Source organism: Meles meles, chromosome 5 (assembly GCF_922984935.1).
Source record: "Meles meles chromosome 5, mMelMel3.1 paternal haplotype, whole genome shotgun sequence".
Taxonomy (NCBI): Eukaryota; Metazoa; Chordata; class Mammalia; order Carnivora; family Mustelidae; genus Meles; species Meles meles.
This window is the reverse complement of record NC_060070.1, coordinates 71,436,397-71,460,974: the sequence shown is the minus strand read 5'-3', so window position 1 is coordinate 71,460,974 and position 24,578 is coordinate 71,436,397. Positions and strand designations below refer to the sequence as shown.

Below are 24,578 nucleotides of genomic sequence, written 5' to 3'. Positions count from 1 at the left end.
AATCTTTGTATGACAGTAAAATCCAGTCCTGGTATCTAGAATCCCTGATTGGGGGAGGGGCTGGATAGCTCAGTCATTTAAGCATCTGACTTCAGCTCAGGTCATGATCTTGGGGTCCTGGGATGGAGCCGTACATTGGGCTCTACACTTTACAGTGTGTCCCTCTCCCTCTGTGTGCCCCCCCCAGCTCATGCTCTCTCTCTTTCAAATAAATAAAGAAATTCTTTAAAAAGAAATAGAATCGCTGATGGATGATGTACCAGCATTCTCTGACAGTTCACTTGGCCTGGCTGGTTGTCAGGATAAAAAGAGGGACTTGAGAGATCATTTGTAATGGCCTCATCACTTTTACTATCAAGCTTAAGTGACCTGTCCAAGAACACAAGTTGAAAAATAGAACTGGGCCAGTGTTAGACTACTCCATCTGGGTCTCTTTCCTCAGTTGCAGTGGAATGAATGGGATGCCTCTGGCATCAAGGTGTAATTTTAAAGGCTCGCTTTTATGAGTGAAATATTATAAAATTCTATTTGACAGTTTTACACGGTAATCAATTGGAAATATCTACTTAAAACGATGAGTATAAAAATTTTAAAATGAAGTTCATTTCAACATTATGCCAGCTGTTATGGTAAGGCATATAGTTCAGATGACTTACTAATACCATCTAAAATGGAATAGTTTAAGTAGCATGTGGAAACCAGAATCCTTTAAATTGTAGTAACAGAAAAGACAAAAACAGTTGTATGGCTTTTATTTAAAGTTTTTGATGGCTAAAAAGTGATTCTAAAATTTTATTGAGATCTTTCATATTATATGTGACATAGTTTTATTGTAACTTAAAATGGTATAAGAAAGTATCTTCCAGATGGAAAACAAGGAAAGACCTTGTCATCTCCTATTGTATGCTGTATTATCTGATCACAGATCAGTCTTCTTAAAACGAAAATCCAACTTATCACCTCTGTTGCACCTGAAATAGAATATGTTAAGCTTAAGAATATGTCAGGACTACCTAATTTACATTTTGTATTCTAGACTATTCTTATTAATAAATTTCTTGGCATACCTCAATAAAAAAATAAACCTCTTTGTGATTATTCTCAAATTATATTTCATGTTATCATATAACTATCCACACAATGTTAGAAACAGGAAAAAATAGCAAAAGAAAAGAAAGTTTATAAGAACATGTATATAATTAAAAAGATATGATTTTATTAAAATTGATCTGTCATAGTTTACTTTCAGACAACTTTGAGCAATTTCTTTACATTTTAGGTATAAATATATTGTTGCTACATACTTAAAAGTTCACTTAAAGAAAATCTCCTGTGTAAAAATATGTATATTTAAAATTTAAAAAACAGAGAAAACTTCCCAGTACTTAACACATTCAATAAATGTTTGCTGAATAAAACAAACAAACTCACCTAAACAGATAAAACTGTACTATATTTGTTAGGATTACAAAATATTGTTTCTTTATTAAATAATTATTCATTTCAGTGTTCTTTTATATAGCCAAGTCTCCTAGTGTTTAAAATACATTTTAAGGAATTGTTCTCCAGACATTTTGCAACTTTAGCTATGAGGTAAATTATATTATTTAGGAAACATTTTTAGCTGACTTTTGAAGGATGTCTGATATATTTGCTGTGTGATTTTCTATTTAGTGCTTGAAGGAATGTCTGTGGCACTAGGAGGAATTGAACAATTTCTTAAATTATTCATAAGCTTCTCCTCCAGAACATGAGTTAATGTAGATGAAAAATGACATGTGGTTTTCACACCAGCAAAAACTCTTCTTATCTCAAGAATGATGTTTCCATAACCAATACCCTGCAGTCTGACTAAGCAATAGATTATATTGCTAATAGGAATAAAAAACCAGTACTAAGAAATATTTTTCCAAAAGAAGGCAATAATTTCTTTTTTTCCACTATTTTGGTCAACATAGAGAAAAACACATTAGTAACAAATTATATGTGCTTTGTGACAAATATTATTTAAAACAGTATTGTGAATAGATATCCATCATCAAAGATTTCAGGCCCAGTGAATAATGAGAACTATTGGGTCAAAATTCAAAGTAACTGGAACCTTGGGGCTCTCGGATGGCTCAAGTTGGTTTAGCATCTGCTTCGGCTCAGGTCATGATCCCGAGGCTCCTGGGATCGAGCGCTGCTCAGGAGGGTGTCTGCTTCTCCCTCTCCCTCTGCTGGCTGCTCCCCCTGCTTATTAAAAGTAAAATAAATAAAATCTTAAAAAAAAGTAACTGAAACCAGTAAATAGAAAAATATTAAATCTTTACATTTGATGAGTTTGTCATATCAAAATAATATGTGAAACTAATGTAGGTAGTGATGAATAATACAGATGCCTACTATTTTAACTTCTCTTAACACTTCTTTCCTTGGATCTTTTGTATTTTTGGATAATTCTGAACATTGTTGAGTCTTCTTCATTGGGCCCAGATCTGTCCCATGAGATGGTAAACTCCCTGAGAGCAGGGCCACGTTTGCTGTCATAAGCAGACTGTGTGTCTGGCACACGTGGGAAGTGCTCTGTAAATAAATGCAGAAATGAATTTTTGCTTTCACGCCTTCATGCTGTTTCTACTTTCTGGGTTGATATGAATATGTTGCTGAGTAATAGGAATATATTGCTGCTATCAACAGGTCTTTGTGATAAATTCTTCAAGTACTTGATGACCTAGAAATTATGCCCTGAACCCGTCAATCAGATCCTAGAAACTTAAGTAAGTGAACATCACTGTATATGTTAAGCCATCAGACATTGCCAGTATTTGACAATTTTTGACTCATAAAAATGATGGTTTTGCATGATTTTAACTCTAGGTCTATTTAAAACAGTTACAGGTATGCCATAATAGAGAGGGCCAGAGCTGGGTTATGATGGTAGTTGAGGACAGATACACCTGCTTATAATTTATGTAAGCCAAAAGTTGATAAGTTAATTATGATAGTAGTTGTTATGAATACGCTCTTATTGTTTTTAAAATATGTACTTGCTGGACTGTTGTCTTTCTTTTTTCGCTGCCCACCCTCTGAACTCTTCCCCACTGTCTCCCACATCACATACATTCTTCCACAGTTTGCTTTGGTGCTGGGAACATGATCTTGCTTTAGTCTAGACTTTGAATCAGAAGCTAGCACCTTGAACAGAGAAGGACTGTGCAGTGTCTGTTCTGGCGCTGGGTTATGTCATCAATGGCAGCCACCACCAGTGGCAGGCAGGTGGCAGCAGTTCTAGCCAGCTGTGTGCTGTAGATGGTCCCCGTGTTGCCAGTTGGAGCAGGGGGGCGGTGCCGTGTACCTGTCCTCCATCATAGCTCTAGACACCTGTTCGGCTTCCTAGTCTTCCAGCCTGGTTTTCTAATCCTCCTGGTATTCTTCTTTTTAAAGATTTATTTATTTGAGTGAGAGAGAGAGAGCATGAGTAGGAGTGGCAGAGGGAGAGGGAGAGAATCTCATACTGACTCTAAGCTGAGTGTGAAGCCCGACGAAGGGCCCGATCCCCTGACCCTGAGATCAGGACCTGAGCCGAAACCCAGTCAGGTGCTCAACCAACTGCACCACCCAGGTGTCCCCTGCAGTTCTTATACATTTCTTCCCTGCTTAATTCAGCCAAAGTTGCCATTTGTTGTTTGTAACTAAGAACAGTGTTGTGTTTTGTTTTGTTTTGTTTTGTTTTCATTTTAATGGTCCATTGCTTGACTCTTTATTACCATAAAAGGGAGAGGAAAAATCATTTGCTGCTAGTGACTAGCAGTGAAAGGTTTTTAGGACATGCCCCAAATTTATAAATGGTGATCAAAATGTCACATTGAGCTCATATTAGCATTTAGTAGATATTATGAAAGTAAAATAACAAACTAAGATTTTGAAAATATGGGGATAATATTTTGAGATACTAAGTTTTCTCCTTGTATTTCTTGTATCCTTTGTTCTGTGCCTAGCCATCTCTGGGATGGTGGTACCCATGTTCTCAGAAGAGAGAGGATATAGCAAGAAAAATAGACAAAAGGCTTTGGGATTTCAACACCTGAGCATAATGATACATTTTTCCTGCTTTGATGCTAGAAAAGAGTCCCAGGGTCAGGCAAAGAAGAGAGCCAGGGGCTAAGATAGAGTATGAGTTCTTGCCCCTCCATCATCTCCGGAACAGAACAGCAGAAACTCACGTCAGTCTGAGAGCAGGAGTGACCCTATGCCTTGCTCCTGGGGTGTGTTCTTAGAGCCAACGAGCCAGAATTCTCTGCGCTTCCAGAGTGGCAGTGGAGGTGAAGCAAGGTGGTATTATGTAATGGGTGGCCTTAGGAGGTTCTGACCCTTTCCACCTTGGCCCTGGGAAATTGTTATTTTTGTATGCCCAAGAGAAGCAAGAAGGTGGTAGAGGGCCTGAGACGGTCCAGCGAGTTCCTGCTTGCCCTGGTATGGTGTGGTGACCAATAGAATGAAATCTTGTATACCTGAGAGGGCACAGAAGTGGCAGAGTCATTATATGGGAATGAGGGAGGATTTAACCGCAAAAACCAAGCCCGGCTCATGTCTCAGGAGATGCCAGATGGTGACCCAAGAGCCAGGCGCTACACTCCCATCTAAACCACTATGCACCCCATTAGCTACCTCCCCGTCAACTAAAATACAGTCCTAGGGAAAGAGGGGAGCACTTTGAATGGCCTGAGGCAATTGAATCCACCAGGAAGAAAAGTAAATTCTAGCTGAAATATAGACAAATAAAGAAAGTTACTCTCACACATGAATTTCCCTTGCTTAAAACCGTCAGCATTTCCCACCATACCGAGAATGAAATCCGAAGGTTTAACCATGCCCCATGATATGCCTGCATACTTCTCTAAACCCATTCTGCCTCTTCCCCAAATGCTGACTCACCCTGCTCCAGGTATCCTGTCCTTTTTACTGTTTCTGGACCTACTAAACATTCTTCATAAGTTCTTCCTTTTGCCTCGAGTCCTCTTCTATGCTCAGCCGGGTAGCTTCTCAAACATCTCTTCAGAGTGGGATTCTCAGACCACCATATCTGACATAGCAACCTCTTTTCTTCCACATCACTTTATAGATCCTTAGTGTGCTTTATTTTTCTTCAGATCACTGATCAATACCTGGCAACAGATTTATGTATTTGTTTGTGGCCCCCAGCGTGTGTGGACGTTCCCCAAGGGCAGGGGATTTGTTCTGTGCATTGCCGTTGTTCCCACACCTGGAACAGTACCTGACAGTAGTAGTCTGTCAGCAATTATTTGCCAAACGAATGAATGGATGATGAGATCTGAGTTTGTCAACTGCAGCTCCTAAGTGCTATACAAATTTTAAAATAACCTAACCAGATTTTCCCTTTTATTTTAGAAATTTTCTTAGCGGGGCGCCTGGGTGGCTCAGTCGGTTAAGCATCTGCCTTTGGCTTAGGCCATGATCTTGGGGTCCCAGGATCGAGCCCCGGGTCAGGCTTGCTACTAGGGGGGAGTCTGTGTCTTTCTCTCTCTCCCTCTGCCCCTCCCCTGCTCACACGCAGCTTTTTCTCTCAAATAAATAAATGTGTAAATCTTAAAAAAAAAACAAACAAAACAACCAACTTGGAGGGAAGAAAGATTTTAGATTCTTTTTTTTTTTTGAAGTTTATTTATTTTAATAATCTCTGTACCAGTATGAGGCTTGAACTCATGATTCTGAGATCAAGGGTTGCATGCTCTTCCACTTGAGTTAGTTACGCCCCCCAAGATTTTCGATTCTTCACATAGAGGGCAGCATGAATGTTGTAGTCAGGTAGATTTGAGTTTAAATTCTATCCTCACCATGACTTAGCTCAGTGATCTTTGAGAAAGCTGTTAGCATTTCAGAGTCTCAGTTTCTTCATTTTTAGAAATGGGAATAATAATTTACCCCTTAGGGTTATCTGGAGGAGTAGATGATCAAGCATTGCTAAAATACCTAACACAAAGGTAATACGCAATTCAAGCAGGTACTGTTGAATACACACAGATTCTAAGCCTGTGCGTCACACCCCAGTGAGTACTGAGCTCATTAACTCCCAAGTCTGCTCCAGGAGCTCCTTTCCTGGGAGTGCAAGTCCTCTTTCCTGCTTTTTGTCCTTCCTGTCGCCCAGCATACTAGGTAGGTATCACTGATGCGGCTAATAATTATGTTGTTGGTAAAAAGAATGCGTCCATTTGAATTTTCTCCTGTGCAGGTTATTTCTGTTTGGAAACTCTGCCCTTCTCTGTTATTTTTATTATTTTTGTGTGGCCCAGTCATTACAGCAAATCCTCCTTTTTCTGAGAAAGGATAATATTGTATGTTTGTTTTGTTCACTCCCACATCTTTTTTGTTTCGGGTTCCCATTCCAAAAAACTGAATTCTTAACACTATGTAAAAAATAACTAGACTGGATGGAAATATATTTGGTTTTGTTTTTATCCAGGTATTTCTGGTTATAATTCTATGTATCATTAGTAATTTTCAGATTCCAACAGAATTGGTGGTTAAAACTAAAGCATTCTTATGACTGTAGTATTATATTATATATTAAAAACATCTTTTATTTTTTAGGACACGTTTTCTGGAAATATTAGATAATCTCCCACTAGGTTCATGATTTTTAATTGTTAGAAAGATTAAAGCATATTTAACATTGGTAAGAAATAAATGAATTTAAAAGGAACAATTCACTAAACATTTGGATAGGATGTGGTTTTATTTTAGATTCAAAGACATTTTTTATCTTATATTTCATCAGTTTCTATTTTTTAATGGACACTGTTGGCAGGATTATTTTTACTAAAGGGACCCCTCTCTGTGTGTTTTTTTGAGCACTGATTTTTCGAACTTTGTTTTTGGGTAAATGTAGGAATTCTTTTAGAAAAGGAAAAGGTATTTAGAAACTCATGTGTAAAAGAGCGGAGCTTCTCTGACTGAAACCAGTGTGTGTGGGGGCATGGTGGAAGGTGACAGAATGCCCTGCCTTACTCTTCCTCATTCAGTTGCTGGAGCAGCCTTTGTACCCTTCACTGACCCTGGCTTAAGCTGGGGTTTCAGCAAGTTTGAAGCATGACCAGAGTAGAAGTGATGGCATCTGCATTCCAATTCCTTCTTTACTACTAACAAAGAGGGTGAATTCAACCATTGACTTCTTATGTTTTAGTTTTATTTATTTTAAAAATTAACTTGGGTGTTAGCCCTGCCCGATTTGGAGGCAGAAAGAACAAATGAGAAGTTGTTTACCAAAGATCTTTGAAAAGTATGAATTTTTCATACATAAAGCAGAAAATTCTACTTGTGCATTCTATATTCTAGTATGATGCTCGTGCACTTGTAATATTGTTATATTGCTAATGTCTAGGCAGTTATTCTGCTTATTTAATTTAAAAATTTTTTTTTATTCGGAAGTAATACATGCTCATTGTAACCACTCAAACAATATACAGATGTGTAAAGAAAATGTTACTAATCTCTATCTCTATTCAATGTCAACCCTCGGGGCACCTGGGTGGCTCAGTGGGTTAAGCCTCTGCCTTCGGCTCAGGTCATGATCTCAGGGTCCTGGGATCGAGTCCCACATCCGGCTCTCTGCTCTGCAGGGAGCCTGCTTCCTCCTCTCTCTCTCTCTGCCTGCCTCTCTGCCTACTTGTGATCTCTGTCTGTCAAATAAATAAATAAAATCTTTAAAAAAAAAAAAAAAGATTCTCTCAATGTCAACCCTCATCCTACAGTAATTTATACCATTTTTATGCTAATAAAACATAGAGAATTTTTCTTTTTTAAGTAAGCCATGGAATCATATTATTGGTATATTAACCATGCAACTTGCCTTTTTTGCTTAATAGACCATGGGCATCTTTTCAGGTTAATATGTATAGCTGTGACTCTCTTTTTCTTGTGGTAGTCCTTAGTATGCCATATGGTAATTTAATGACCATTTCTTCATTGATGAGGTTATTTATACTTTGTGTGTTTTTAAAAATTGATAAATATCTTCTATATAGAATCTTATATGTTAAAAATTTTATTTTTATGTATTTTCCTAGAACTGAATTTGCTGGTTCAAATACTTATGAAGTAAATTTTAAAAATTATTGCCTAGATTATTTTATGTCATGGTTGTGGCAACTCTCATTCCCTAGCAGGCATTATTTCTTCAAATATTTCCTCTGTCTTCCTCTTGCCTCTTTTTTAGGGACTTATACATATATTAGACAACTTGCTGTTACCCCACATTTACTGATGTTCCTACTTTTCTTTTCTTCTTTTATTTTCCCTTTCCCTTTTCCTTCATTGCTGTCTCCCTTTCCCTTCCATTTCTCTTTTGTTTCCCTTTCCTTTCTTTCTCTTCTCTCTATATTTTATTTTGGGTGGTTTCTATTGCTGTGACTTCAAGTTCACTAATTTTTTGTTCTATAGTGTCTAATCTGTCACTAATTCTATCCAGTTTATTTTTTTCTAGACATTGCAATTTTCATCTCTGTAAATTTGATTTGGGTTTTTTTTTTTATATCTTGCATGTCTCTACTTTTTGAACATAAAGAATATAGTCATAATAACTATTTTGATACTTTTATCTTCTGACTCTAAATTTGTGTCCATTCCCTTTGATGAATTGATTTATCTCTTCATTGTAGGTCATATTTTTCCTGTTCATTTGCATACTTGGACATTTTTGATTAGATGCCAGACATTGTGAAATTACCTTGTTGGGTCTGGATAGTTTTGTATGCCTATAAATATTCTTGGGCTTTGTTCTAGGACACAGTTAAGTTACTTGGAAATAGTTTTTTTTCCTTTTGGATCTTGCTTCTAAGATTTTTTAGATGGGACTAGAACAGTACCAGTTCAAAGCTAATTTTTCCCCACTGCTGAGGGGAAAAATTCCCCACTGCTGTTCATTCTACCCAGTTTCCCACAAATCTCAAAGTTTTTCCAGTTTGACTCATGGGAACAGATAATTCTCCTGCCCCTGTATGAGCACTGGGCACCATTCCCTCTAATCCTTTTGAATATATTTCCCCATCCTCAGGTAGCTTCCTAATTATATATGTGCTGGTCTATACTCAGCTGAATACTGTAGGGCAACCCTTTGTAGATCTGTGGGATTTTTTGTCTGTACAGGTCTCGCTTTTCTAGGACTCTTGCCTATGAGCTATGGATACCTTTGCCTCTCCTACTTTCAGCTCTTTTTATTCGACCCAGTGAGATGACTAAGCTCCACCCAGTGAGGATGGTTTCTCCTCCTAAGGATGTCAGCTGGGCAGTTGAAGGGCTTGCCTTGTTTCTCACCTCTAAGCGATTATTGAGCTTCACTGCCTGATAAGTGGAGTGTCTTCAAACCATCATTTTATATACTTGGTCCTTTCATTGTTTCAGAGGGGAGGGTAAATCTGATTGCTGTTATTCCATCTTGGTCAGAAGTAGAAACTTTAGATATGGGTCATAGATAAACTGGTCCTTTTCTATGCATCTAGGCACCACTAGGATATTCAGTGAAAATCAGCATCACATCAGACAAACATTATTACATTTATTAAATGTTTTCTTTTCAAATTGTTGCTTTTGTGTGCTTAAAGTTTGAAATCTCTGCAGATTTAATAATATCTTGTCCTATGCAGTGTGGTTTTATTCTCTCTCTTAGAAAGTATTTCATAGGGGCTCCTGAGTGGCTCAGTGGGTTAAGCCGCTGCCTTCAGGTCATGATCTCAGGGTCCTGGGATCGAGCCCCGCATCGGGCTCTCTGCTCAGCAGGGGCCTGCTTCCCTCTCTCTCTCTGCCTGCCTCTCTATCTACTTGTGATCTCTCTCTGTCAAATAAATAAATAAATAAATCTTTAAAAAAAAAAGTATTTCATACAGGTATATAAAGTAATCTTCATTATAAAGTAATTTGTTGTTTTTTGAATTGCCATTTTAAAAATAAAAGCCATGTGTTACAGTAGCATTTTGGTATTTTTATTTTCTTTAGAAGCTGCAAAAAGGACATTTCAAGAAAAGGGCATCTTGGCAGGAGAAAACAGGAGTTTTAAGCCTCACTTGACTTTTATGAAATTGTCCAGAGCACCACAGCTCCGGAAGAAGGTGAGTGGACATTTTTGTTATAAGCCCCATGTTAGCAGCTATGCCAGTCTTACTAAGCATGCTTGGGGCATGTGTGACCTTTGTAGTGACACCCTACCACTCTGGGTCCTGGGATTCCAAGTCAGTTTGTTTCCCACTCCCAGGGAGACTGAGTTGGCTTGTGAGACTCCATGCAGGATCTTCCAGCTGTGCCCTCCTTTGCCACAAGGGCTCTTCTTCTGCACCCTCTGCTAACGTTAGCTGCATACTTGGACCAACATTTCCTGCTGCTGCTTCTCTTGCCAAATCTGCTTCCTCCCTTGAAGAGCATTGAGGCAGGGCCAAGTACCATTTTATTGCTTTCTCTGCTTTTGGTTGTTTACAGCCTGCTGCCCTCCAAGCTTCCTGCTCTGGCCTGCATACCTGGTGCTGCTCACTGGACCTGGGTTCTTCATGATGGGATGCACTTCTTTACCGCCCTTTATGCCACTCTTTCAAGATTTCCAGAAGATGGCCTTGTGGTTTTAGTAGTTGTCTCCATTGAGGGCTTGGAACAGCTGTTCCATGGGCTGGGCAGGAGGGTAACTAAGGAGCCCCGATCCCCCCATTTCTTGAAAGTACTCCTCCTGAGGATGGGCAGAGGTGACACGAACTAAGGGATGTGTCTCTTGACCTCCCACATCTTTCTACCTTCCCAGGCCACCCCGTCCTCCCTCAGTTTAGAGTAACTTTTGGTTTTCTTCTGGGTTTATGAGCTTTTCTCCTGGAATCCTAAGGGCACCCTTCATTGTTTTTCCCATTTCAGCCTAGGGAGCTTCTCATGCAAATTTAGCCATTTGCTGACCTGCTCTAATATACCAGAGTTTTGGAGATGGGCATGCAGATTAATGTTTGTTCCTGCTCTCCATGACCCCTTGCTACAGTTAAGACTGATTTGCAGCTCTATAAATGAAAGTCGTGTTTATTAGTAAGTAGATCTCTTTTCTAAATTGGACACATATTATATTTAATGTCTCTGTTCACAGAAGGTCTTTCTGATCTTTAAAACATGTATTTGGGTGTTTGACCATTCTGTGGTTCTGAGTTTTCTACAAACTGTTGTGAATACCTTTTCAAAGATACCTTGAGTGTTTTTTTCTTCTTTTGATTACTATGCCCCACATTCAATAATAACTAAATCAGGTGCCATTCCTGAATATTTAGGTAAAAACAATTTGTGTTAAAAACAGATTTAGACATTTGGATTAACAACTGACGAAACTTGCAGACTGATGGTTAACTTCTTTACTCATTATCATTCTTGTTTTGCTTTCAAATGGATTGTCCTCTTCCCAGTGATTTCACACTTAATCACAGAATGACAAATCAGTGGTGAAGGTAATATCCACATTTTGAAGTGCTTCTTTCTCTGTTCGGTATTAAATTTTACTTGAGAGCACATAAGGACATTTATCAAAGGAGTGTTTAAACTACTCTACAATATGAATTTTAATATTTTAGACTAAATTTAAATGATTCCTTGGCAGTTAATTTCCCAGAATCTGCTCCGTTATGTTGTAGAATGGGGATATGAGTCTTACAAATATGAAGTGGCTGACATGAGAACCCATTCTTCCTGTTGCCGAGCCCTGTGGGGAATCCATCTTAACCCTTTCCCAGGCCCAGATTCTTCTCTCCCACTGGCACGTCTAGTTCATCCAAATTAATTTCTCTTGTCACATGAGGAGCTCCCTGGCCCAAACCATACTAACTCAACAAATATTTACCACGCGCTTAATACACACCAGACATGGGCTGCTGGACCCAGAGTTATGATCAAAAGAGAAACATGGGGCACCTGGGTGGCTCAGTTGGTTAAACAGCTGCCTTCAGCTCAGGTCAGGATTCCAGGGTCCTGGGATCGAGCCGCGAATCGGGCTCCCTGCTCCGCAGGAAGCCTGCTTCTCCCTCTCCCCCTTCCCCTGCTTATGTTCCCTCTCTCACTGTGTCTTTCTCTCTGTCAAATAAATAAAATCTTTAAAAAATTTTTAAAAAAGAGAGAAACAGTCCCTGCCTGAATGGTATATAAAATCTAAATCAGATTGTATTTCGTTTAGATTAGAAAACTTAATCTTTAGAAAATAAAGTATGACCTCACTGCCTTTCAGTAAGCCCAAAATTTTTTCTTTTCAATAATGGAATGACTCCATTCCTATGTACTACTATGATGTCCAGTGTTTCTGAATGCTTAAGAAAGTATACTTTAAACATTGGGATTCATGTGTCAGCACCAAAGCTGCAGATTCCCACCCTCTCACTTCAGATCTGGAGTTGTACCTAAAGATCATGACTTTTGATAATTGATCTGTGCCACGGGTGATTCTGATCCAGATTCTCTGTAGAGCAGTGTATTCGGAGAGAGACCTGCAAGTTTAAATAAATAGCCAACATTTTTTTTTTTTATGCAGGAAGTCATTTGTTCCACTGTAAAAGTTAAAGCCAGTATGAAAAGGTAGCATGCGTAAAAGTGCATTTTTTTTAATTTTTTTTTTATTTGTTTATTTACAGCATAACAGTGTTCATTGTTTTGGCATCACCCCCAGTGCTCCATGCAGTACGTGCCCTCCCTATTACCCACCACCTGGTTCCTCAACCTCCCACGACCCCCCCCCCCCCCTCAAAACCCTCTGGTTGTTTTTCAGAGTCCATAGTCTCTCATGGTTCATCTCCCCTTCCAGTTTCCCTCAACTCCCTCTCCTCTCCTTCTCCCCAGGTCCTCCATGTTATTTGTTATGCTCCACAAATTTTATGCTTTGTGATTTGGAATACAGATGATTTGAAAATTTGTGGTTTTTCAGTCTCTTTCTTCTTAACTTTTTACCTTTTCAACTGTCCTTTCTCAGCATTCATTCTCTACTCGCTTTTTATTCTTGTTCACTCATTTGTAAGGGAGTAGACATTGGTAAAATCAGTAGTGGAATGTATTGCCAGTATTCAGTGTTGTTTAGATTGATAACAAAATAAAAGGAGAAGGAGAGAGAGAGGTAGGAAATAAAAGGTTTTTAATCACTCAAGTATTGAAAGTTTGTCTTATTTCAAGTACTTTCTTTTATTTTAAAAATGATTTTAATTATGAAAATATTAGGTGAATATTTGGTCATTGTAAACAGTCCAAATAGATGCAAATCTATAAAATGGAGTATACAATTTTTCCTTCAGCACCACCCTACTGCCCCGTTCTTCCCAATATAATTTCTCTATCTGTAGATTACCAGTACCAGTATATTCTCCTGACTTTTTCCTATATACGACAAATGTATATAGGTGCAAATACCTGCATATAGTTTCTTTAAAATAGAAATAAATATACATTATTTTGATTTATCATAATTTATTCTCCACTTGATGACTAATTACATTAATTTCCATTTGTTTGCCAGCATAAAAATGCTGCAGTGAGATTCCATCTTCATTTTCCTTTGGGTAGACATGCCAATACTTCAAAGAACCCATTGAGTGTGAAGGTCACAGGGTATTATATATTTTAACTTTTCCAAAACACCATAAATTGCCTTTTAAAACAGTGGCCCCAATTTATACCTCCAACCACATTGTATCAGAGGAACATTTGTTTGGATAAGCTTGAGATAGAAGGACCATCAAAGATTATGCATGGTGGCTTGGTATGGCCCTTTGAATTGTGAATTAAGCAATTGCCGTAAAAAAAAAAAATGCTAAAAATTCACGTTCTTTAACTAAGAGATTCATGCTGCTAGGATTATCCTAAACAAATAAATTTTTAATTGAGATAAAATTGTTATACAACATAGTGTAAGTTTCAGGTATACAACATAATGATTTAAGATATGACTGTGTTGCAAAATGATTACCAAACTAAGGTTAATTAACACATCCATCACTTCATGTAGTTACCTTTTTGTTGTTATTGTGAGGACTTTTAAGAACTATTCTTAGTAACTTTCAAATATACAATATAGTATATCTTTTTTTATAATATAGTATTTTTAACTATTATCACCATGTTGTATACCCAGGACTTATTTATTTTATAACTAAGAAATAATTTTAAAAAAGAAATGCTTTATGTATAAAGATGTTTACTGAAGAAATCATGTAATATGGGAAGTCCTGTAATAGAGGAAAAGTTAGAAATAACTTCTATTACGATGAGGGAATTTTTAAGTCAATTATGATAAATCATATCAATGATTTAAGAAGCTATTAAAATAGGTAATTTATAAGAATTGTGGAATGGATTAAAAATATGAACCATAACTAAAATTGTATAAAGATAGTTTCCTTGGGTTTGCCTTCAACACAGCTTAATGTGCTTCCTTGAATTTTGGAGGTAAAATGTAGGCTCCCGTAACTGCTCTTTTAGCCCTTAATTCTTCTGGTAGATCAGTGAATACAGCTGACCTTAATGTCACCTGGAATATAGTAAATTCCCCTTGACACACCCAGAATTTCTCTCTTGGTTGGTTGGGGCTTTGCTTAGGTTCTGAGGAAGAGTGGAGCCTTACAGGGCTGATCATAGAAATGGTGATGGGTGAGTTAGATGTCTCATGACAACTGAGGGTAAAGGGAAGCCACAAGATGCAGGAAACTTGAAGATTTTCCATTATCTTGAGGAGTGTTCTTTGAGTTTCTGGTATGGATGGTGATGCATAGTGAGAGTGTCTCGAAAAGAGCTGATGGTGTCTCCCACAAAGATGCTCTGTTTTGGAAGTTGATGTACTCTATATTTCAGTCTGACCTGCCAGAAGGCCAACCAGAAATCATGCTTTGTAGCCAGGAGATAGATACCGGTGGACTCCGAAGATACTGGTGGTACCATTGTCAGGGTAGACATGATAATTATTAGTGAAAAGGAGTGCTCTGGGTGGAGAAGTGCCCTGGATCATTACATTACAGGCCAATTCCTAGATGGTTAAGATGATCCACTCATTATTATTTACAGGAGGTGTAACCAATTATTCTGTAATAGTACCTCACGTGGTACTTTTTTTTTTTTTTTTTCTGTCATATACCGGTTATTTTTTATGGTCTAAAAAACTGTTATCCATGCCAGTATGAAAAAATATTCAAAGTTGGAGCCATAATTGGTCTGTTCATAAAGGTAAAACAGCTTGACATAAAAGGTGTGGACAGATGTCCGGTGCAGGGAATGAATGTTGACCTCCACTGGAATGGTCAGAAAGATCTAGTCTGAGGATTTCCCAGTGGTGCTGAGTGTTGGCTGCAGAAGTCCGTAGGCTTCTGGGGCGCCAGCCTTTGGTAGGCTCCTATTTGTAGATAATACTATTCAGTAGAATTAACCAGAATTAACCATGGGATGACCAAAAGTTCTATAGATTGTGATCAGAATTTTGAAAGTGCAGAAACCCTTTTTCACATTTCCTGATACAGATCTTCATCTACTACAGGCTGATATTCTGGTTCCCAAGCTTAAACCTGAGTTCTTGACTTTAGATTCTGAGAAACTTAAGATTTTTCTTGGCATTGTCTATTTTTCTAACACTAGGAGGCATTTAGTCACTGTGTTTCGCATATTCTTAGTTGCATGAAATTCTAGTAGGGTATATTGCATAAGAGAATATTGAAAGTAGTTCTTGTATATTTTAAAGCGAGTTTATCATTGTGCTTTCAGAGTTGTAGTTTCATTAAATGAATGGAGCCTCAGAGAATCTTACTAAATTACCATGTGTTTAAAATAGTAACTAAAGTTCAAGAGTTTTTCTTGAAATATATTTGTTTTACGTTTTTAGTCTGCAATTTGTTCACCTCTGTGCTTTTTATACTACCCTTCTTTTAGATCTGTTTTTCTCATGGAGTGACCTTGTACTTCTGTGATTTAACCATTGCAAAAACTGGTTGGTTAGAAGTGTGTGCTAACACTTGGTGGCAGAAGAAGACCAGTTTCAAATTAAACATGTATCTTAGTGCAGATCCAGATTTCTCAAGAAATAAATGTGATCGTTTCATGGATGAATCAGTTGTATTTAAGCATTAATTATTTTCTGGCCTCTTTAGGTATCTTTCCTGATCTGTGACTCTTTCAAATTACTAAGATAGCACCTAAACTATCGAAGCTACAGTTTATTAATTGACTGACACTTCCTTGTATCAGCTCTTCACAGAGTTAGACAATGAGAGAACTTCAGAATGAAAGAAATTATCTCCTTTGAAATTGTTAGTTACTACTGTCACTTAGATGGGTTTGTTTTGAATGCGGAATTTGATATGCCCAAAGCATGGGCGGAGGAGTAGTGATTGGACCCTAAAATGATGAGGCTGAGGGGAAGTAGGGAAAAGGATAAAGGGAAGTGGAAAAGGAGAGTAGTGTAGTTAAGGGGGAAAACTTAGCCTCTGAATTGTTTGGGGATTCAATATATAGAACCAAGATTGTAACAGAAATTTTCTCAGTTTTTTTTTTTTTTTTAAGATTTATTTATTTATTTGTTTGAGAGAGAGATCATAAGCAGGGAGGAGGGGCAGAGGGAGAAGCAGACTCCCCGCTGAGCAGGAAGCCTGATGCAGGACTTGATCCCAGGACCCTGAGATCATGGCCTGAGATGAAGGCAGATGCCTAACCAACTGAGCCACCCAGACACACTTATAAGTTAGTTGTCACTCACTTTCCTGGGTCTGCATCATAATGTGTCTTTAAAAGCCATTTTAAAACTCAGGAATAGTAGTTTAGTTTAGGAATAGAAGACTATTCCTTCTTAAGGAGGTGTCTGTAACAAATTTGAAGGAACATGAGTTTTCTATTTTTAGCTTTGTTGTTTAGCATTGGACAAATCTTATAACCTCTCTTGACCTTTGCTAACTCATACTTAAAGAGTTTAGTCTTACTGACTCCTGATTCCTGTGCTATTCTGAAATGTCTATAAGGTGAGCATTTTAACCAAATAGGAAAATTTGACTCCACATAGAGGTTTTTTTGGTGTTTTTATTTTTGTTGTTGTTTTTTAAACCTCAGATAGGTTTTCTTACGTGCAGAAAGGAGGAAAGTCTTCAAGTACAGGAAGATGGTAGCAACTTAGATTTTACTCTTTCCTTTCTCCTGGAAACCGCACAGAGCAGTAGGGACAATGGGGAAACTATCACAAGCTGTATTTTCCGTGCAAGTAGGACATAGAGGAATTTGTAAAAAGCAAATGATGTGCAAGTACAGCTAGAAGCATCAGGGACCAGCAGGACTTTCATGAGAAGCTGCTTCAGGATGGGGAAGACTGTACAGGGAGAAGCAGACCTCTAGGTGGCAGATGCAGAAATGGTCAGGAAATTTTCACTCCCAGAGGGTGAGGACTCCACTCTAAGAAGGTAGAGAAATTGTGAAAGGTGAGATTTCACAATTCACCTCCCAGAGGAGGTGAATCTCAGAAAGCACCAGCTTCCAAGAGGAGGGAGTCCGTCCTGTAGCAGTGAAGGGGCTCAGGTCTTGCAGTGGAGAGGCAGTGCCCATATCCAACAGAGTCCTTCCCTGGAGCCAGTGGGGAAGAAGCCTTGAGCAGAGGAGCCTGCCAGACGGCCCTGCCGCTTCCTTCCCCGCTTCCCTGAAAGGGGGCGCTGTAGGGATCCATAAGCCTTTATTCTTCCAGACAAAAGCTTGTCTCAAAATATCCGTGGTACAAGATAAAGCAGATTGCTTCAGTAAGCTAATCCTGAATCTCCCGACGACGAATGACTTCATTCCTCATGGTTTTTAGTTGTTTTCGAATTTCTTCATATGACCAGGTGCACTTAGATCTGAGGCTAGAATGGAATTGGATTTTTCTTAATTAAAACTCAGTAAACAAACAGAACACAGCAACACATCTCTTTTCATTTTAATGGTTTTTTAAAACTAAAAATCCAGTGAAATCTGCCCTGAGATGGAATAATAATTTCTTCTGAGATATTCTAGGTGCGATTAGTCAACAGTGTCATCTACTGTGTGTCAAAGAGGACTATTTATAGCAAGTGACTTCACTTAACATTTCTAATGCATTTTTCAACTTCGTGCTGTTGTGTTGTCTCTTTCTCTTATATAAAAAAACACACACTGAGTTTGCAATTATTTAACAATTGAAAATGGTACACAGGTAAACTGAATGTTCATTTGAAACTGTTTATTACCTTATACATTTTTAAAATTAAAACATATGGGAAATTATAGACAGCTCAATTATTTAAGGGAGCATTCTAGGAATGGACTAATGTCAGAGAAACAAATGATGCCCTGGTTTACCCTAATTCTGTTAGAGATTTTGAAAACTCTAGAAGAAATGACGCAGTCAACCTAATTTTAAGGCTGTGCAAAGTGGAATGGAGATTTGAAGCAAGTATTTTCATTAGCATGTCTTGAAATTTTTCTTTCGGAATACCTCTCAGGGGTTTACGTGAGGCAAGGATTCTGTGATGAAGCAAATGTTAGCAGTGTTGTGTTAAATAAAGTTAATCTGATTCTCTATTCCAACACTTCCTAGGAATTTTGAACCGCTGATATTTATCATGACTCTCAAGAGCTTATAGCAACGAAGACTAATCTTTTGCTCACAGATGTGGGTCAGGTGTGGCTCGGCTCTGTATTGTCTTTATGGGGGACCTGCGCTGAACAGCCTCTGTGTAGGAACATGCTAGTCTTTTGGGAGAAGGAAAAGGGAGCTGGCAAATCCCAAGCTGATTCTTAAAGCTCAGAAATGAGTCACATCATTCCTGCTCACATCTTATTGGCCAAAGCAAGACACATGGTTCCTTCTGAATTCAACAAAGCAGGATGTGTAATGTACTTGCAATAAGGGACACTATAGGGAGGGGCAGTGAATATTTTGAACATTTTGTTCACCTCAGCATCATTTCCCAGATGTACTTGACTAGCAAGTCCTTTTTGCATTGACTGTCTTGTAGCACTAGTGTTTGGCAGAACATGGTTTAGGAAATGCTGATCTTGATAATTCAGGCCTAAATGATATATTTGCTTCAAACATCCAGATTCAGTGGACATTTTTACTTATTTTCCAACATTTTTATTTACAGACAAAATTCTGACTTAAATGTAATTTAAGAAACAGAGTTTTAGAACTGGCGTTGAAATATGCAATAACAAAGTATTCAAGGTAATTAGAATCACATGGATTTGGCTTAACTGTATTAAAATATACATGTCCTATCTCGGCTATTACCATTAGTATTGGGAAAATTTTTTTCTTAACAAGTCTTTTGTAGACATTTTGAAACCTCTGTTAATTTCATTTTCCTAGTTAACGACAGACTGGAGCATAATGATCTTTTTTTTTTTTTTTAAAGATTTTGTTATTTATTTGACAGAGAGAGATCACATGTAGACAGAGAGGCAGGCAGAGAGAGAGAAAGGAGGAAGCAGGCTCCCTGCCGAGCAGAGAGCCCAATGCAGGACTCAATCCCAGGACCCTGAGATCATGACCTGAGCCAAAGGCAGAGGCTTAACCCACTGAGCCACCCAGGCGACCCTGGAGCATAATGATCTTGTATGAAACTGGCAAGGACCGCAGTGGATTGATTATGGTTAAAGCAAAATAGAACACATGATCCAGAAAACTTAAACTTTATTCCCAAATAGTATTGGTATAGAATCATTTTGTTTAGTTATAGTAGCTAATTTCTTACCCACTTGACTAGTTGCATAAAAACAAACCAGCTGGCATTATTTGGATGGTCATAAGATTTTCTCCACCACTGGAGAGTGGTTTTCCAGCTCTTGTGAATTTTAATTGCTTGCATAAGAAAAGAAGATAAAGCTGTATTTTTTTTCTTAAGAGCCTGAATTAGATTTGAGGGGAAACTAAGATTGCAATCCAAAACTGTACTAGTTTACATTGGAATTATACTTATATTCCTAATCTGAGCTGATTACTTTTGGCCACTCATTAGAATATTATTCTTTCAAAGAAAGGTACCGTTAAAAACAGAGTAATACTAGTTTGAATTACTAAGTTGCTCAGTTCTCTTTGACTTGGTTACTCCAGTAAGTTAGAGACAAAAATGTTACTAGCCTCTTTCCCAGGGCCAAATTTCATGTTCGTGTGATTGAAGACCTAACAAAACTTGCATATATCACCTAAGGGACTAGTCACTTGTGATGACAGGCACTCCAGCTCAGTTCCTGCAGTAAGGGTTCGTCCTCTAAAAACTGCCTGATGGCACCATTTTTAATTGTTGCCAAAACTGATACCATTTGGAGACCCATCTTTTAGGCTGTCCAAGTATAACTGTGGTTGTACATTGCCCTCAAGCTGATGACGACTATAAAGACTTTCTTCTTTAGCTACTGCTTGCCCTACAGCTGAAGTTGATGGTAATAATTTGTTACATAACTTTATTTGGACCAGGACATTTCTTGCACAGTAATTTCATGTTTGGTCTCCAGCACTACTGTGAGATCTTACCAAGCCATTGCCTGGGACAATGTTCTGTATGACCCCCTCTGGTGGTCTGCACCTTCAACCACAGCTCTCCCTGTGTGTACTCGTTGCACTGTTCAGGATTTTGTTCTCTTGGATTCTTTCTTCTCACCCTCCCTGAGAATGATGGTAAGACAGAGAAATTTGTACTCTTGGACTTCTAGCACAACTGTCTCTAGAACTTAATTCAGTGGAATTAAGTGTGTGTGGGTGGGGGAAGTGGTCACGTGATAATAAACTGAATGGGTGTGGAAGTCAGGTCACATATCTGTCTCCGTTGGGTGTAACGGTCTATGACACATATCCCGATCAGCAGTTGCCAAAATTGTAATCCCTGTTGGCAGGGGTATGTGTGATGGGAAGGGGTAGATGTGTGATAGGTACGGTGGATATGGAGGGAATGGTATCAGGTGTGGTCAGTCTAGCTTTCTAGAGACCCAGCCCATCATGATGGCAGAGACCAGGTATAGCCAAAGAACATACCAGTGCATGTAATTTTTTGTATAACATTATCCTAAGATAATCCCTTGCTTCTCCTTAACTTTTCCATTAATTTTTTTTTCCCTACCAAACCCTGCTTATTTTACTAGTCTAGATTTGGTTCTTGAAATTTTGAAAAGATAATTAATTTACAAAATTTCTAAAAGAGAAAATTGTGTGAAAATTTCTGATTAGTCTGGTATCCTTCTCTCTGTACTTTATTTTTGAAGCAATATGTAATCTCATATTCATAAGTATATACCGACAGTGAGTCCATTAGGGAAACTATGTAATCTCTGTAATTCTATTTTTCAAAAGTATACCACAGGGAGATTTCACATTAAATGTGATTAAGTTTGAAATGAGGACAAAAGATTCCAATTGTATATTATATATAAAATTATTTTGCATAGACAACATATATTAAAAGAAATCATTGGACACATTTCTTGCTCTACCTGGAGAGAAATACTAATTTTAAATTAGATTAAGAGGTACACATGATTCCCAGGTTGTATCTTTAGTGAGTATTTCATAACTAACTATTTTTTTTTCTACCAAGCTCTCTTTTATCTAAAATGATATTCAGGGAATGTTTCCAACCAAGTAAAGTGAAAACGCTTGTATCATTGAACACCTTTCAACCTCATTCCATTTCCTAACCTGTAGGACACTCAGTGTACATCTTAGTATTATTTTTTCTTTCCTGTTCTTTTCAGTCAGTTCTTATCACATTCCCTTGCTGGGACAACTTTCTCTGGTAGGTAGGGATTTCCGTCCTAAGTAGTGTGCACAGAGTAGGCCTGGGCAAGTGAAGTATAGTGCTCTACTGAGAATGATGGGGAGGCAGCAGGAAGGAAGAATGTTGATGGGAAAAAAAAACCAAGGACATTGATTAATTCATAAGATAGTGGGAAAAGAAGCAAGTACTAGGTGTACTAGAAGTGTGAAGAGCTACAAACACGTTCTAGGTCTTTCTTGCTTAACATTAGAAGGCTACAGTTAGTGATGTTTATATATACATTAAACTGTTTTGTCAAATATATGACCCCCTTTATCTAGGTACTTAACTCTCATTTGGATCATATCTGAGGCTACAGTTAGGTCTGGAGTTCTGTCTGTAGACAATCTAACCAATTTAGGTGAATGATTTTGACCTCCAGGCTATAAAATCGGAACACATTCAACCATAATATAAGTATGTTACAGTATATAAGCCAGTGTTAGAGGACAAATTACACTTGTTAGTATTTTCTGAACAATTTTTTACTCTCCTGTTTGATTGTTGAGACCCTAAGAATTTTTTACACCAATGGCTTGCTGGCATTACTTCATGCTGGGAAGTATTGATTAGAAGGGAAAGCTGTTGATTGAAGGAGAACATTTAAGATTAAGCTGTGAGTGAAGAGAGTTTGGTAGAATACTGTTGGTGGGAATGGAAACTTGAGCAGCCACTCTGGAAAACATTATGGAGGTTCCTCAAAAAGTTAAAAATAGAGCTACCCTGTGACCTAGCAATTGCACTATTAGGTATTTATCCAAAGGATACAAAAATACTGATTTGAAGGGATACCAGCACCCTAGTGTCTATAGCAGCAATGTCCACAATAGCCAAACTATGGAAAGAGCCTAGATGTCTACCGACAGATGAATGGATAAAGAAGAAGTGCCTTCTGTATACAATGGAATATTACTCAGCCATCAAAAAACGAAATCTTACCGTTTGCAATGATGTGGATGGAACTAGAGGGTATTATGCTAAGCAAATAAGTCAATCAGAAAAAGATATCATGTGATTTCACTCATATATGGAATTAAAAAACAAAACAGATGAACATAGGGGAAGGGAGGGAAAAATAAAAGAAGATGAAATCAGAGAGGGAGACAATCCACAAGAGACTTTTAATCATAGGAAACAAACTGAGGGCTGCTGGAGGGGAGGTAGGTGGTGGGGAGGATGGGGTAGCTGGGTGATGAGCATGAAGGAGGGCACAGGATGTAATGAGAACTGGGTGTGACATGAAACTGATGAATCACTGACCTCTACCTCTGAAATTAATAATATGCAATGTTAATTAATTGATTAAAAAAGTTGTGAGTGAATCGACCACATATGGTGAGAAATTTTGAGGTGGGGTATTTTATGTTTTATCTTTAGTTTATAGAAATAAATGGCTAGGTTGGTAAATTCAGGAGAACATGTTGTTATTTGTTCCAAACAGCAAAATATTCGGAAAACAGATGTGACAGGGAGGAGCAGGCTGCAGCTTGTTTACATCTGAGTGACCACAAGACCGTGGTGAGCCAAGCAACACAGCTGGGTTGGACCAAGGGGAACTAAGAGTCCAGCTCAGACTGAGCCGTGTAAGAAGCAGTCTTGGATGCCTCCCTTGCGAGATTCTTTCTTTGTTTCGGTGGAATAAGAAAAGCCACAGGCGAATATAACAGTCACATGGCCAAGCAACGTATGCCCTCTCATGCTATCCTCAAGAAGGCTTGAGGAGGAACTGAGAAGAGGTTTGCTACATAGACAAAAAATGAGCATATGTAATTTTCCAGGGAGCTGGTAACCTTGAGAATGTCCTTGATACCATCAAACCTCTTTGGTTAATATGTCATTAGTATAAATGAACTAAATGTGGATTCTTCTTCTGTTCTCTCTGATGCCAGCACCTTATGGAACCAGGCAGCATATTCTCTGGATGATTTTGTGAAGTGGCTTGGCTATTAGGAATCAGACGCCATCTTCACTCCGTGCTGGCTTTCCCTGCCACTTGATGCCACCAAGGATCGTTCAGCTCCCGCAAAGTGTTAAGATAGGTAGAAGGAGGTGTCAACAGTAGATTAAAAACATAGAGCTCTAGCAGCTGGTTGTCTACTTATTGTTTGCTGACAGGTGTAATATTATAAATATTAGATCTAATGCTAGGGTAAAGAGTTGATACTGTTTCTTTTCTGAAAGCCTCAAGATTAAACAAGGCAGTAGTGCTAAAAGCAAATTTATAAATAGAGGGGTTGAGGAGATGCCTTATCTAAAAACCCCATGGTGATGCTCCATCATAAAGAAAAATGAAGAATTGAGAAATACTGTAATCTCAAACAGCTGGTTTAGAAAATGCAATCTCTGCCAATATTTTACTTGATTATTAGGGGTTTGACAGTATAAGAAGAGTTCTTTTTATAGGCTGGAATAGATCATTTTTTCCATGTACAAGTAACATTTGTGAATTCTTTCTCATTTTCCTCTATGAAATTCATTTGTTATGGACATACAATTATCACTTGATTTATTAATATTAATGCAGCATGTTAAAGGTAGGTTATTTATAGAATGCTAGAGATTCCCAAAGTAATTTGTAATTTTCACATTGGTTTTAGAAATATGGTAGTATATGTGATTATATATTACAGGTGATTAATAGCCTTAGAATTTAAATATTTTAAAGGAAATAATGATGAACTTGAATATTATCATTATATTCTTTTCAGTTTGTCTGTGCTCTCCACTTACCCTGAATCTGAATCACAGCACTTCTTACTAGCTATGTGTACTTTATATGTGACCTAATTTCACCGTGATTTAGTTTCC

General features: G+C 38.0%; 1 protein-coding gene across 3 annotated transcripts in view; it reads left to right on the top strand.

Annotated features, from left to right (window-relative positions):
• Positions 1-24,578, top strand: part of AKAP7 (A-kinase anchoring protein 7) — a 155,112-nt gene that overhangs the window by 51,156 nt on the left and 79,378 nt on the right. For all 3 annotated transcript variants that reach the window (XM_046005975.1, XM_046005973.1, XM_046005974.1), the window contains one exon: positions 9,991-10,103. In XM_046005975.1, coding sequence (XP_045861931.1) covers positions 9,991-10,103 — 113 coding nt within the window. The remainder of the gene's footprint in view (positions 1-9,990; positions 10,104-24,578) is intronic.